The sequence below is a fragment of the Macaca thibetana genome, chromosome 19 (assembly GCF_024542745.1).
Source record: "Macaca thibetana thibetana isolate TM-01 chromosome 19, ASM2454274v1, whole genome shotgun sequence".
NCBI lineage: Eukaryota > Metazoa > Chordata > Mammalia > Primates > Cercopithecidae > Macaca > Macaca thibetana.
The window spans coordinates 38,690,870-38,706,732 of NC_065596.1; the positions used below are offsets into that span (position 1 = coordinate 38,690,870).

Consider the following 15,863-nt stretch of genomic DNA (forward strand, 5'->3'; position numbering starts at 1 on the left):
GATCTCGAACTCCCAACCTCAGGTGATCCACCTGCCTCGGCCTCCCAAAGTGCTGGGATTACAGGCGTGAGCCACTGTGCCCAGCCTGATATATTTCTTTATAGTAACACAAAAACGGCCGGGTGCGGTGGCTCAAGCCTGTAATCCCAGCACTTTGGGAGGCTGAGACGGGTGGATCACGAGGTCAGGAGATCGAGACCATCCTGGCTAACACGGTGAAACCCCGACTCTACTAAAAAAATACAAAAAATTAGCCGGGCGAGGTGGCGGGCGCCTGTAGTCCCAGCTACTCGGGAGGCTGAGGCAGGAGAATGGCATAAACCCAGGAGGCGGAGCTTGCAGTGAGCTGAGATCCGGCCACTGCACTCCAGCCTGGGGACAGAGCGAGACTCCGTCTCAAAAAAAAAAAAAAAAAAGTAACACAAAAACAGCCTAATGCAAAGGTCACATGGTAGGTAGGATTTAGTAAGAAAGAGAGCTGGGATTTCAAGGCAGGTGAACTGGGTCTAATGTTTCCACTGTTTACTCACCTCTCCCTACCTCTAGATTTCCACCCTCCCATGTTGAAATCTCTTGGTTATAAATTTTCACTTGTGTTCCTTTCTGGGATCACCTTCTTGAATCACAGTGGTGTCTATTTTCATACCCATTGAGGGAATAGTGATTCCTTGAGGGTTACAAGGTCTGCAGATCGATGAGTTCTTGGCATTTTGGAGAGGCCAGAGACTGGTAGCTCTGAGTCACTGGTTGTCAGGCCGTGCCTCCCCCATCACACAATTGAAGCTTGGCTGACTTCACTGAGTGCCAAAAGCAGGCTGGGGCTGGGGGTAGAGGATCTGGGTTTCACAAGAGGCAAGTCTGGAAATGTCAAAATTGGGGTCCAAGGTGAAAGGATGGCATGGTAGGACAACATTGTCTGCCATCCGGGTATAATGGCTGAAGCTCTGGTTAGTGGGTGTGGCCTAAGGGGAATGTAGTGATTCCCACTCTAGGTGTAAAGGGCTTCATATTGATGGAGAGCTTTCTGTGTTGACCGAAATTCTGGTGACACTACGAGACAGATTTCATGGATTTATAGAAGAGACAACTGAAACTTGGGAGTCTGTGTCCCAGATCACATAATTTGTTAGCAGTAGGAGTCCAAGTTGAGCCAAGCCAGAGAAGGTTACTGAGTGTTTTGGCACCCTTGGCCTTAATCTGCTACTCTTCAGATTTCATAGCCCTCATGTTCCGGATAGTTCACTCAAAGCTTGGGAGTTGGAGATGAGGCAATCAACAGATGCTGACACCAGCATAAAGGAGAGATTGCGGCTGATCTGGAGGTATGATTGGGAGAGGTTGAGAAGCCTTTCAAGGGTGTCCCTGATGTGGGAGGGCACAAGCAAAGGTCCAGGGGCATGGAACTGCCCAGTAGATTCCAGAAGAGAACTACCATTGCATACAGCGGAGTGTACAATAACAGGGTAGTCAGTACACTGCATCAAGGGGCTGAAGGCAACTACCTTTTGGGTTGAGCATAGTCTGAAAGCAGTGGAACCACTGCATCCCACAAAAGCTGGTAACCTGGACAGCTCAAAGATCAGAGCCATCAAGACTTTGCCTGGAATACTCTGGCGTTATTGGCAAACATCTCTCTCTCTTCCCCTAACAGGTTGGGTGCTGTATACTGAGACCCAGTCGGAGATCAGAAGGCAGGTTCAATAGAAACACATAGGACTCTACTCATGTTTTAGGAACCTTTTTTTCCCTTTTTTATTTTTATTTTTTATTTTTTTTTTGAGACAGAGTTTCACTCTTGTTGCCCAGGCTAGAGTGCAATGACGCGATCTCAGCTCACCACAACCTCCACCTCCCAGGCTCAAGCAATTCTCCTGCCTCCTGAGTAGCTGAGATTACAGGCATGTGCCACTATGCCTGGCTTTTTTTTTTTTTTTTTTTTTTTTTTTTTTTTTTAAAGTAGAGACAGGGTTTCTCCATATTAGGCGGGTCTCAAACTCCCAACCTCAGGTGATCCACCCGTGTCGGCCTCCCAAAGTGCTGGGATTACAGGCGTGAGTTACCGTGCCCGGACCTTTTTTCCCTGTTTTAGAAACAAGGTCTCATTCTGTTGCCCAGGCTGGAGTGCAGTGGTGCAAATATAGCTCACTGCAGTCTTGAACTCCTGGGATCCAGTGATCCTCCTGCCTCAGTCTCCCAAGTAGCTGGGAACAGGCATGCCACCATCATGCCCAGCACCATCTTATCAGATCTAATCCTGGCCACTCACACAGAGGACTGAGCTCTGATGATGTGTCTACCCTAACTTTATTAGCTTAGAAGCCTGAGCCCCATGTGGCTCAACTGACCTTTAATTCTGATCCCACATGCGTCTTCCATATTGGAGACATTACACTCAGGAAGGCAGGCCCAAGCAGGGTAGGGATCCCCCAGACACCTCACTGTGCTGGGGAGTATTTGAGAAGCCCTGCTGTAAACTCTGCTAACTGCAAAACTGTTGTGGCTTCTGCTCACAATGTGGTTATCGTTGTCCATCCCCTCAGGGGCTTCTGGGAGAGATGGCAGCTGCAGTGGCCTCTGATCCATCATACAGTATGGATGGACACCACAGGCCAAAGATTCTCATGTCAGAGGATTTCTGGTCTTTTCTCCCCTAGGCCTCAGGAGGACCCAGGGAAATATCTAAAGCCAACCTATAGTTTTGGTGAACTGAGTTTGCATTGAAATGTTTTTGGAAATGATTTTCAACATTTATAAAATCACATGCCACATAAAAATCTGAATATTTGGCTCTTCTTGGAAAAGCAGGAGATATGGGAAATCTGTACTGACTCCACCATATTGTTTCCCCACCCCTTAAGAGGGACAGACCTGCTTGGTGGCCACCAGAAGTGGAATGATGAAGGCCACGGCCATGTGAGTCTCAAGAAACCCTGGCTACTCACATAAGCCCCTCCAGACCATGGTTTCTGTCTTCTCTGTCTGGAGGTTCCTACCTGTGCAGGGATGGCTATGAGATGAACAGCCCAGGGAGTCCACAGGAAATCCACAAAACATTTATTTGAATTTCAGCTATGAGTGACACATAGGTCTGCATGTCCTGAGAAGTCCTATACACCCTTATCTCACTTGGCCATAGTCATTGGAAGTTTCTGATATGCCCTTAGAACAGACATGTCCCCTCTTGTCTACCACAGTCTTCTCCACACTGTTTTTGTACCAATGATAGTTTCCACATAGCCCTGGCAGGTCTGAACCAGTTATACCTGCCTACTGAGCTCTATATTTCATGAGTCATGAGCCATGGGCAGGTACTGGGAGACATAGCTAGTAAAGTAGGACATGCACTGGGAACAGAGGACCAAATTTTTGCTGTGGAGGTTCTCAAAGAAACTACCCCATTCTTCAGAGCCAGCTCTGGGTCCACAGGTGACCCTTGGTGTCTAAACCACAAGATTCAGTCTGAGCCTGTCAGTTTTTCACAGGAGGCCTTAGGGCAACAAGGCAAATTCAACCAAAACTGGACTGAGTGTTATTCCTGCCCATGCGGCTGTTTGAGACACTCAGTGCCCCCTACAAAAGCTGTTCTTTTTATTAGGATGAATTGTTTCAACTCACCTCGCCACCTCTGATGCAAGTGGCTACACATTAAGGCCTTTATTATCTCAGTGAGAGACAGGCAGATCCAGGACTGGGTGATTGAGATTGAACAAATCATTCCCAAGTGTCACATGTAGATGCAAACAATGTGTCCACGAAGAGAAACCTTTTTTTTTTTTTTTTTTTTTTTTTTTTGAGACGGAGTCTCGCTCTGTCACCCAGGCTGGAGTGCAGTGGTGCAATCTTGGCTCACTGCAAACCCTGCCTCCCGGGTTCGCACCATTCTCCTGCTCAGCCTTCCAAGTAGCTGGGACTACAGGCGCCCACCACCACGCCCAGCTAATTTTTTGTATTTTTAGTAGAGATGGGGTTTCACCATGTTAGCCAGAATGGTCTCAATCTCCTGAGCTCATGATCTGCCTGCCCTGGCCTCCCAAAGTGCTGGAATTATAGGCGTGAGCCACCATGCCCAGGCAAGAAGCCTTTTCTGGAAAGCTCCAGAAGACACCAGCTCAGATCTTAGCAAGAACTGTGTCATACCAAAATCTAAAGCCATCAGTGGGAAAGAAAATGAGGGTACTCAAAGGGCTCAGACTATATGAAATTCTCTCTAGAGAATGGAAAGGTAGGCTGCCTTCCCTTAGCGCAGTGGAGGAGACTGACACATCATGAGATCTTGCCAGGTGGCAGAGATGACACAGTGTGGCAGGCAGTTTTTGACATGGCTTCCAATGATCTCTGCCCTGTGGTATTCATGCTCTTGTGTAATCCTCTCCCCTTGGCCGGGCGCGGTGGCTCACGCCTGTAATCCCAGCACTTTGGGAGGCCGAGGCGGGCGGATCACAAGGTCAGGAGATTGAGACCACGGTGAAACCCCGTCTCTACTAAAAATACAAAAAATTAGCCGGGCGCGGTTGTGGGCGCCTGTAGTCCCAGCTACTCGGGAGGCTGAGGCAGGAGAATGGCGTGAACCCGGGAGGCGGAGCTTGCAGTGAGCCGAGATCGCGCCACTGCACTCCAGCCTGGGCGACAGAGTGAGACTCCGTCTCAAAAAAAAAAAAAAAATCCTCTCCCCTTGACTGTGGGCCGGACCAAGTGACTTGCTTCTAACAAATAAAACATAGCAAAGATGGTGGGATCTCACTTCCATTATTAGATTACAAATGATTGACTTGTTGGTATTCTCCATTGCATTATCAGCTTGCAAGCTTTGATCCACAAGCTGCCATTTTGGAGAGGCCCATGTGGCAGAGAACTGGAGGAGGTCTCAGACCAACAGACAGGCCCTCAGTCCAGCAGCCCACAAAAAAAACCTGAATGCTGCCAATTACGTGAGTTTGCTTGGAAGCAGAGCCTTCCCCAGGCAAGCCTTCAGATGACCACACCCCCCAGGTGACATCTTGATGTTAGCCTTGTGAGAAACCCTGAAGAGGAGTCAGCTAGCTGCACCAAAGTTTCTGACCTATAGAGACTGTGAGATAATAACTATTGTTTTAAGCCACTAGGTTTTGAGTAATTTGTTACACAGCAATAGGTAACTAATACAGATGGTTTCTGCAATAGCAGTAATACAGTGCTGCCTAAGATTCTGGGAGCTGCGGCTTTCCCACATTTGTTGCCCATAACTCTGTTGTGAATTCTCTGGTGATTTTTCTTTAAAGGGGGTGTCTACAGCTGAAGGCTTTCCCATTTTCACTGCACTTGTAATGCCTTTTCCCCACAGGTACTTTATATTGCTTTCTCACACAGGAGAGGTGACCAAAGACCATCCCACATTCCTTACATGCGGGGGTTTTCTCTATTGTGAATTTTTTGGTTATAGATAAGGATTGATTTCTTCTTGAGGGTCTTTTTTCATACCAAGTGTTTAAAGATTTCTCTTCAGTGTGGGTTCTTAGGTGGTTGAAGAGGGCAAAAGTCTTCATGTCTTCCCATAGCCACTGCTCTTGAAGGGCTTCTCCCTATCATGGCCTGCCTGGTGTTATCTGATGTTGGAGCTGTGTGGCAGGATCTTCCCACTCAACTTTTCATGGCTTCCCTGTGCCATGAGTGCTCTGGTGATGGAGAAAGGAAGGCATTTCCATATTCTCTTTTGAGCTTCTCACTATTCGGGTACTCCAGTGCCAGAAGTGGGTAGTTACCCTGGAAAGCCTTCACAAATGCCTAGTCCTTGAGTCCTCTCACTTATGAATCCTGCTGTGCATGAACTGAAAAGTGCTCTTTACAAATGAGACTGTGAGCCATGTCACATCTGAAAAGGTGGTCTCCACCATAAATGGTCTGTTGTTGGTGAAAAGTTTGATCCACTACTCTGTTTGGTTTCTATCTGGAGTATACTGCCTAATGTTCAGCCAGGAGTACAATCTTTGGCAGGGCAAGGGTGCCATGGTCAGGGTGAGGAACGACCAGTCATGGAGTACTGGTCCTGTCACATACCCCACTGCTGAGCCTGTTAGGTGACATTCACATGGGCAGGGAGAACAGAGGGATCTAGGACAGCTGGCAGTGGCTACTGAAACTGCTGTTCAGTGATGTGAGCCCAGGCCACTCTTTTCTTTTTTAGAGATGGGGCCTTGCTATGTTGTCCAGGATGGACTCAACCTCCTGGGCTCAAGAGATCCTCCTGCCTCAGCCTCTTAAGCAGCTAGGACTATAGGTGTGCACCACTGCACCTGGCCAGGCCTCTCCTTTATGGGGACTCCTGTTCACATCCCAGCCAGTGCTCTCATGAGTACTTCCTTGTATGGGGGAGGTCAAAGAAACAGCAACAACTCACATGTGATGATGATGAAATTACATGGTAAATAAGCTTTTTAAAATAGGTGCTAAACACCATATTCTGCAAGGTTCCAAATCTCAATCTCCTTCTAAAATACCAGCTCTGTCAACTGTGTTAAACGCCCCCATTTGCCTGTGCCCACTCTGTTGGCCAGCAAGACTGTGAAGGCATGAAGTGTGTGTTAGTGACCAGAAACCCTGGCCAGACTACAAAAAACACTTTCCTGGACGTCAGGCTATTGCTTCTCTCAGTCCCCAGTTCCTACCTGGGGAGTGATGGATGCCAAGATACAGTTTGAGAGAAGTGAATGTAAACAATATTGCATTTATCTGCTTTAACTATAGCAAAAACTTTAACATGGCAAATACAAAGGTCTGCAGCTCTGCAGTTGTTCTGCACACCCTCACCCTGCAGAGTCCCAGTTGATGGGGAACTATGGCTGCTTCTTTGTCCATGATGGCATGTGCCCTAGTTCACCACAGTCTCCCTAAATTCCTAGTTATTACCTCACATCCAGTGTTTCTCTATGCACAGAGTCCTCCCTGGACCCCTCTAGGTCTTTGCCTTGGTGACCCTGTGACACATTAGTGTTGTAGACGGATTTATTTTTCCTCAGGGTAAGCTCTGGGCCCTGTGGTAACTGAAACATAGGCCACTACGTTCAATCCAGAGCCTTTCAGTCTTTCACATAGCAATGCAAAGTAGGCTACAACAGGACAGAGCAACTACCTGCTCTTCTACTGTGCCCTCAGGCAGATTTTGTGCCCTGAAAAGGCACTCCCCACTCTATCCATTCATTTTCTCAACCTACCCCAACAGAACCCCTAAGATTAAAGGTGACCTGATCAATAAGGTCTTTATTATCACGCGTATGGTGCAGACAAGGTAGGTGATTCTAGTGGCAGGTGATTTGTGGTCTCAATGGACACATCTTAGGGGTTAAACACAGACTTGACTACATCCACGAGGAATGTGCATCTTCCTGAGCTCAAATTAGGTTTCCCTCAAGGCCCCTCGGCCAGCATGCATTCAGTTCACTGCCTAACCCTCTCAGAAGCAATGGGAATTAAACCATTCCAGTGAGCTGAGGACAGTCCTGAATCCCTACAGGACAGGTGAAGGGAGGCTCAGGGTACTGTTTTCCCCAAGCCAGAGGACAGGACTGCTGCAAATTTTTGGATCCAGGCAAGATGGAAAGTGGCCATGGCTTCTGCCTTATGCTGCATGGGTGAGATGGCCCTGCAAAGGTTCCTGGGCTGGTCAGAAACAGGGTAGCTTCTGAAGGCTTTTCCACATTAGCAGTACATGTAGGTAATTTTTCTGGTATGGGGATACTGCTGCATGAAGTTTGACTTGGCTGAAGATTTTCTCACGAAGACCACTTCCATAAGGCTCTACTCAAATATGAATCTTTTTATGCTGAGCAAGGTTACAAAGATGGCTGAAGAGTTTCCCACACTGGCTACACTCATAAGTCCTTTCTCTGGTGTGAACTTTCTGGTGCCGAACAAGTGTAGATCTTTCACTAAAGGCTTTTCCACACTGGATGCATTCATAGGGCCTTTCTTGTGTGTGAACTCTCTGATGACGAACCAGGTGGGAGTTACTGCTAAAGGCTCTCCCACATTCACTGCATTCATAAGGCCTTTCTCCAGTGTGAACTCTCCAATGACAAATAAGGCTAGATTTTCGGCTAAAGAATTTCCCACATTCAGTGCACTTATAAGGCTTTTCTCCAGTATGAACTTTCTGATGCTTAATGAGAATGGAGTTTTGGCTAAAGAATTTCCCACATTCATTGCACTCATAAGGCCTTTCTTTTGTGTGGACTCTCCAGTGTTCAATGAGAGTGGAGCTGTGAGCGAAGGCTTTCCCACACTCACTACACTCATAAGGCTTTTCTCCAGTGTGAATTCTCCAGTGCTGGATCAGGCTGGAGCTGCGGCTGAAGGATTTCCTACATTCACTGCACTCATAAGGCCTTTGCCCAGTATGTACTTTCTGGTGCTGGATGAGTGTGGAGCTATTACCGAAGGCTTTACCACAATCACTGCATTCAAAAGGCCGTTCTCCAGTGTGAACTTTCTGATGTCGAAGGAGATGGGAGCTTTGGCTGAAGTCTCTTCCACATTCACTGCACTCAAAAGGCCGTTCTCCAGTGTGAACTTTCTGGTGCTGAGCAAGGTTGGAGTTATTGTTAAAAGCTCTTCCACACTCACTGCATTCATACGGTCTTTCTCCAGTGTGAACTCTCCAGTGCTGAATGAGAGCAGAGCTTCGGCTGAAAGATTTACCACATTGACTGCACTCATAAGGTCTTACCTGTGTGTGAACTTTCTGGTGCCGAAGGAAATTGGAGCTTTGGCTGAAGGCTCTTCCACATTTCAGGCACTCAAAAGGCCTTTCTCCAGTGTGAACTTTCTCATGCCGAATGAGGTGTGATCTGTTACTGAAGGCTTTCCCACATTCACTGCACTCATAAGGTCTTTCTCCTGAGTGACTTCTCTGATGATGAACAAATGTGAGTTTGTGATTGAAGGTTTTCCCACACGCAATGCACTCATAATATCTTACTTCAGTGTGAAATTTCTGGTGCTTCCTCAGCTTAGATGGGTGACTAAAGGCCTTCCCACACTCCTTACACACATTGGGTATTTTTGCAGTGTGAAATTTTTGATTACCAAGGGTTGATTTCTCCTCTAAGAAATTTCCACCTGTTGGGCATGCAAATGGTGTCTCTTCAGAGTGAGTTATCAGATGGCTGAGGAGAGTGGAGCTCTTCAGGAAGGCTTTTCCACAGTTACTGCACTTGAAGAGTTTCTGTGTGGTACAGACTTCTGGAAGCTGCCCAAGATTGGAATATGGCTTCTGCCCGCTGTCAACAGCTTGAAGCTGGAGGAGGTCCTGGCTATCCAGGATGACCTTCCCACCTTCCCTGCAAGTGAAGGGGTTCTCTGACAGATGGACTTTAGAGCTCTTCATAAGTGCATCCCTGTCCTTGTACCATCTGAAGGGCTTCCCTCCACTATGCTCCTTCTGGTGCTGGTGAAGATTTGCATTCAACCAAAAGTCTCTCCCACATACTCCACATGGGTAGGGTTTCTCCTCACAGTGTGTTCCCTGATGCTCAGCCAGGTACAAAATGTCTTTCAAGAATGGCCCACACATGTCACAGGAGTTAGCTTTCTTGGTGGAAGAATCTGCGTTGGGGATCCTGACTGGTAACACCTCTTCTACAGAAATATTCTGCTTGGGATGGGCCTCCTCACCCTCTACTCCATGCCAACAACCTGAAAATACAGAAATGCCAGTTAACTAACTATTCTACTTGGTGGGAATGGGTGACTTCCTTAGAAATGTTACCCAGGAATTCACACTCAAGAAGAGGTCCCAGGGATTGCTGATAGGCCAACGGGGCCATCAGGGTGAGGAAGGGCCCACTACTATTGGCAGGATAGGGACCAGCCAAGCAACAGAATAAGGGAGACCTCCCTAGGGGCAAGGACACAGAAATGGGTCAAAGGACTTAGACATTTCTGTAAAAGAAGATATATACACACATGGCCAATAAGCATATGAAAAGAAGTTCAGCATCCTTAATCATGAGGAGTATGCAAACCAAAACCACAATGAGATATCACTTCACACTCACTAACATAGCTAAAATAATAATAAAAAAATAAACAACAATACATGAAGATGAAGTAGAAAAACTGGAGCACTTATACACTCCAGATAGGGATGTGAAATGGTGCAGCCAATTTGGAAAATAGTTTGACAAGTCTGTTCCTACAGAGCTACACAAGAGAACTAAAAACACATCCACACAAAAATGTGTACAAGACTGTTCATAGCAGTATTTTTTAAAAACTGAGATAGGGTCTTGCTACGTTGCCCAGGTTGGTCTCAAACCTCTGGGCTCAAGTGATCCTCCTGCCTCAGCCTCCTGAGTAGCCGGATTATAGTCACCTTGCCCAGCTTCTATAGTAGCATTTTTTCTAACACCTAAAAAATGGAAACAAGCTGAATGCTCATCAACTGATAAATGGATAAACAAACTGTAGTCCATCTACACACTGGAATATTTGGCTGTAAAAAAGAACGAAATACTGATACATGCTACAACACTGATGAACTTCAAAAACATGCTAAGGGAAAGCCAGTCACAGAAAAACATAGTATTCTATAAAATGTCTAGGAAAGGTAAATCTATATAGTCAGAAAGTAGATTAGTGGTTGCCTAGGACCGGAAGGAAAGGGATAAGGAAAGATGGGGAGTGACAGCTAATGGGACTGCTAATGAGACCTATAGTTTCTCTTTAGGTGATGAAAACATGCTAAAACTACATTATAGCAATGATTATACCATGTGAAAACATACAGAAATCACTAAACTGTGTACTTGAAAAGGTGAATTGTATGATTTATCTTAATAAAGCTGTTTTTAAAAAATATCTCATTGAGGGCTGGGCGCGGTGGCTCACACCTGTAATCCCAGCACTTTGGGAGGCTGAGGCAGGTGGATCAAGAGGTCAGGAGATCGAGACCATCCTGGCTGACACAGTGAAACCCCGTCTCTACTAAAAATGCAAAAAAATTAGCCGGGCATGGTGCTGGCGCCTGTAGTCCCAGCTACTTGGGAGGCTGAGGCAGGAGAATGGCATGAACCTGGGAGCTGGAGCTTGCAGTGAGCCGAGATCACGCCACTGCACTGCAGCCTGGGCAACAGAGCTAGAGTTCATCTAAAAAAAAAAAATCTCACTGGAGACAGAGACAAAATCTGGGCATGGCTTCATACTGGGTAACCCAACCGGGGATTTGGTGAAGCTCAGTGGGATCTGTTAGGCAGACTGGAGATGTCTGATCCCCAACCTTTGCCTCCACAAGGCTTCTGGGCAACAGCTATTAGGAAAGCTCATGAGGCTGCTCAGAGAGCGATAGGGGAAGTACACACAGCAGAGTCTCAGCACCCCAGCACCTACAACAGGAAACCTGAGAAGGAAGCAGTACCCGTGATCTGGCTTTGGGATGAACAGAGCTTTCTATGAGGAAAAGACACAGGGCATAAGCTGGTCATCACCATGCTGGGACAGGGTATTACCAAGTGAGGTCACGAGCTCGAGGTTTTCCAGCATCACACTGTGGTACAAGTGCCTCTGGGCTGCATCAAGGAGCTCCCACTCCTCCTGGGAGAAATATACAGCCACATCTTCAAAGGTTACCAGGCTCTTCAATGCGGGGACAGCTGAGCCACAGGGCCAAGAGGTATGCTGACAAAGAAACAAACAATTGGTCAAATGGAAATATGCAGGCCCTTGCCGTGTGACTCGGAATCCCGCCACATCTACCACTAACATCTCTTTTTCTTATGATCCTCTCAGTCCATCCACTACTCACCTATCCGCAGCTTATCTTCTTCCTCAGGGCCCCCGCCTAACATGCCCTGGAATTAATGGTGCCCCTCTCTCCTAGTAGTCCCACTGGTCACTGTATCCAGGCCAATCCAACCTAGAGGAACAACAGGCAGGTGGGCAGATGGATGCTGCCTCCTCCCTCCTGCTGGTCAATTTTCCTTGTGACTTCTGGCTCATACCTCCCAAACATAAGAAAATTTGGGCTTCCCTTTCTCTTAAGACTCTTGTACCAGGGCCATGGGCCCAATGGTTCACATTCCCTCACCTTTACACGTGACTCCTCAGACCATACAGTTCTTATATTTCCACCTCCTCCCTGTTCACACTGTAGGTATTCTCCCTAGCATCTCACCATGCACATAGCATACCTGACAGACGCAACCAGGATCCAATCCTGGTCCAAGCCAACAACAGGGCTCCAAAAACCCCACTGCCAGAGGCAGCCATAGCCCCTCAAGTCAATGCCTCCCGTCCTTTCCCTATTTCTTCAACCATCAGCTGCCCAGAACCATAAGCAGATCTCAAATATCTCTTCCCTCTTATATCTCTGCCTTTGTATGTGTTGTCTCCTTCCCAGTCATAGCTGTCCTTGCTCTTCCTAACACTCAAATCCAAGACCCACTGGCCCCCACCTTGGCTTGGGGATTCAGCTTAGGCTGATCCTTTCTGATCCTGCCACTACACCAGCCTGACAAAAACCCCAGGACCCTACTTAAGAGGAGGTAACATGCCCTGACCACAAGGATGGCCACGACAATGTAGTGAGCTGTAGAGAGATAAATCAACCTAAACCAAAGCCCAACTCTCATCCTACTTCTGCCGCTATGCTTCATTTTTGTCCTAGACCTACTCTCTGTTTAGGAGGCTCGGCCACTATCTTGAACCCAACCCACAACTGCATGCAGTGCCCACCCACAAGCATCCATCCCTTGGATGTTTCCAGCCTAAACCCGACGTAATTTCATAATCGCATGTTTAGGGGTCTACTTGGCAACTCAATTTGGTAGTGTCTGGGACATCTCAAATACAACAAAATCCAACTCTTTATCTTCCCCCTGAAATCTACTCCTCACACCAACTTCCACATCTGAAAGATCTAAGGTCAATTTTTTTTTTTTTTTTTTGAGATGAAGTCTCGCTCTGTCACCCAGGCTGGAGTGCAGTGGCGTGGTCTCGGTTCACTGCAAGCTCCGCCTCCCGGGTTCATGCCATTCTCCTGCCTCAGCCTCCCAAGTAGCTGGGACTACAGGCACCTGCCACCACGCCTGGCAAATTTTTTGTATTTTTAGTGGAGAAAGGGTTTCACAGTGTTAGCCAGGATGGTCTTGATCTCCTGACCTCGTGATCCGCCCGCCTCGGCCTCCCAAAGTGCTGGGATTACAGGCGCGAGCCACTGGGCCTGGAAACCTTTTTTTTTTTTTTTTTTTAAACAGAGTCTCGCTGTCGTTCAGACTGGAGCGCAGTGGCATGATCTCAGCTCACTGCAACTTCCATCTCCCAGATTCAAACGATTCTTCTGCCTCAGTCTCCCAAGTTCCTGGGATTACAGGCGCGCACTACCATGCCTTGGCTAATTTTTTTGTATTTTTAGTAGAGACGGGGTTTCACCATGTTGGCCAGGCTGGTCTTGAACTCCTGACCTCAAGTGATCCGGCCACCTCGGCCTCCCAAAGTGCTGGGATTACAGGTGTGAGCCACTGTGCTCAGCCTAAAGTCAATCTTAACATTTCACTCTCTTTCACTGTCCCACATCCGGTAATCTATGGCCCAATTTGGGCAGATTCAGAAGCCAACCATCTGTCCTACCTCCATGGGCACCCCTCTGTCCAGCTACCCAAAGCACACATCTGGACCACGTCTGTCAGCTCCTCACTGGCCTTCCTGCTCCACCCTCACCATCCCTCCAGTCTGCTGCCCACTAGGCATCTATAGGGAGTCTGTTAAGACTGGAGTCAGAGCACCTCCTTCCTTTGCTCCAAACCTTCCATGGCTCCCACCACCATCAGAATACAGGCCCAGCTCCTCAGGCTGCCATTCCAGGCCTAACTCTGGTTTCCCTGCTCTGTTTCCACCAGACTAAATGGAGACCTGCAGTCCCTGGAATGCTTCCATTTCATCACAACCAAGCAAGGTGCACATGCTGGTCCCTGTGCCTGGGACAGCCTTCCAGATCTCATTACACAGGATTCCAGAAATGGGAATCCCTCGATATAACGCCTGGCCTGGATTCAGGATGGTAAGGGTAAGTGACTCCCAGGGCAGGGCCCAAGACCCACGTGTGAGGACAGGACACGGCCAAGCGCCCCAGGACACCAACATCCCCTCTATCTGGGCTTCAGGATCCTAAGGGCCGGAATCCCAGCGGGTGAGGGCCTGGGGCACACTCCACTCACCTGCGCCGGGCCCATCAGCGACGCTGGCAACCCCACTGGAACCTGTGGGCTGGGCAGGGCCATACTAGGAGGCGCTAGGGCTAGCCCTGCCGCTCAGCCGAACCCTCACACTTCCACTGAGTGGCGCGAACGCTGGGTGACGGTCGCACTCAGGACCTGTCTTTCCTAATACAAAATGCGCGCAAGGCCTCCGGGCACCGCAGGGACGAAGGCTGGGGATGGAGACCCCTGAGACGCGTGGCGCTGGCTCCACTTTCGGGAACACCTTGGCTCATAAAAGCATAGTAATTAGCCGGGGGTTATGGTGCGTGCGAAGGCGCGTTGTTGGTCCCTGCACCCACTCCCGCGCCCTTGTTTGGCTCCAGAGGCCTCCTGTAGCCCAACCCACCAGCTGCAAAATGAGCACCGCAATGGCGGCGCCGGAAGTCCCGCCCCTCAATGCCGGCTCTGACTTGCTCCTGGTCCGCGCCTTCATTGGCTCAAGGCTCCCCGCCGACTATGACGCTATTTTCCTATGCCCGTCACGCTGCCGCTAGGCCGTTGCCAAGGTGATTGAGGAAAGGCGTTTATCGCGTCGCCGCTCACCAACGCAAACTACATTATCCAGAAGGGCCCTCGCCGTGCCTCAGGGCTGGCCATTGGCAGCCCAGGAGAAGGGCACTTCCGGGCGGGGTGGAAGACGCGGGCCAATCAGTCTGCAAGCGGGACTTCTGTCGTCGTCCTCGGACCGTCACTTTGGCATTTCTCGATTTTGTCTGCATCTGAAGGCACCGCGTTGTCAGGCGAGGGACGGAATCTTGGAGGCTCCCTGGGCCCATGAAAACAGGAGTGAGGAAGGCACGAGAGTCGGGGAAGTTCCGCCTCCGTGACATATAAGCGCCCCGACCGCGGCGAATATCGCCCCCCGAGCCCCAGTGTTCCCCCCGGCCGTAGATAAAGCCGGCCCAATGGGACCCTCAGGTCGCACCGCGCGGAGGTGTCCGCGGCTCCCGGGAGTGGTCGCCCTTGGCGTTGTGTCGGCTTTAAGGAGCGCGAGGCCGAGGCCAAGAAAAGCCACGCGTTTGGAGGTCTTGACCCAGCGTGCGCCCGGCTGCAGGCTTGGAGCGTGTGCCAAGGGTCTCCTGGCACCCATTCGGCTGGACTCAGCACCATTGCCCTAAGTCTCCAATTGAGAAGTACCTTCCCCAGGTCCTCTGCAGCCCCACCGAACAGTGTGGAGCGTTCACAGGTAGGGGGGTCACCATTTCAGAATCCAGTTTGTTGAGACGTGGAGGGTACAGAAGGAGGGATCTGCATATGCGAAGACTTGGACGTGAGACTGACCTGAGCGTTCAGGAAGGATCTCGTGCCCCCTCGGCAGTGAGTGGAGAGCGTAAGAGGAGTCCTGCCTCTCCTGGCACACTGAGGGCGCTGGGAGCCATGAAAGGTGTTGGACAGAAAAGGGATGGACATGACCTGACTTAGAATTTGGAAAGTATTCCAGTGGCTGCTGAATGAACACACTACTGGAGAAGGTGGTTGTAGCGGGGCTGGAAGCAGGGAGACTGTGGGGAGGTTATTGCAGTATTGTTCCAGACAGTTATGATAGTGGCCTGTCCAGAACGGAAGCAAGAGAGATGGGAGAAGTGATCTGATTCCCAATAGATCTTCCAGATAGAGCTAATGGAATTTTTTGCTACC

The 15,863-nt window shown here is 49.0% G+C and overlaps 2 protein-coding genes across 3 annotated transcripts in view; both read right to left on the reverse strand.

Moving 5' to 3' along the window:
* Window positions 1-15,863, reverse strand: part of ZSCAN18 (zinc finger and SCAN domain containing 18) — a 407,087-nt gene that overhangs the window by 332,172 nt on the left and 59,052 nt on the right. The gene's annotated exons all lie outside the window — the stretch shown is intronic.
* ZNF132 (zinc finger protein 132) lies at window positions 3,031-14,658 on the reverse strand. 2 transcript variants are annotated; one of them, XM_050768586.1, is made up of 4 exons: window positions 14,184-14,658; window positions 11,478-11,646; window positions 4,690-9,666; window positions 3,031-4,392 (listed from the first exon to the last, which is right to left on the reverse strand). In XM_050768586.1, exons 1-3 carry the CDS (start codon window positions 14,244-14,246, stop codon window positions 7,775-7,777), a joined length of 2,124 nt encoding a protein of 707 aa, XP_050624543.1. In that variant the 5' UTR covers window positions 14,247-14,658; the 3' UTR covers window positions 3,031-4,392; window positions 4,690-7,774. The 2 variants fall into 2 exon arrangements, with proteins under 2 accessions (XP_050624543.1, XP_050624541.1); XM_050768584.1 differs by lacking the exon at window positions 14,184-14,658 and having other exon boundaries at window positions 11,478-13,166.

Excerpts from the sequence above, each read along its gene's own strand:
- ZNF132 (XM_050768584.1), bottom strand. The coding sequence starts at position 11,733 with ATGTTAGTGGTAGATGTGGCGGGATTCCGAGTCACACGGCAAGGGCCT. Across the intron at positions 9,667-11,477 it reads CGAGCTCGTGACCTCACTTG|GTTGTTGGCATGGAGTAGAG; the intron begins GTAATACCCTGT and ends CTGTATTTTCAG.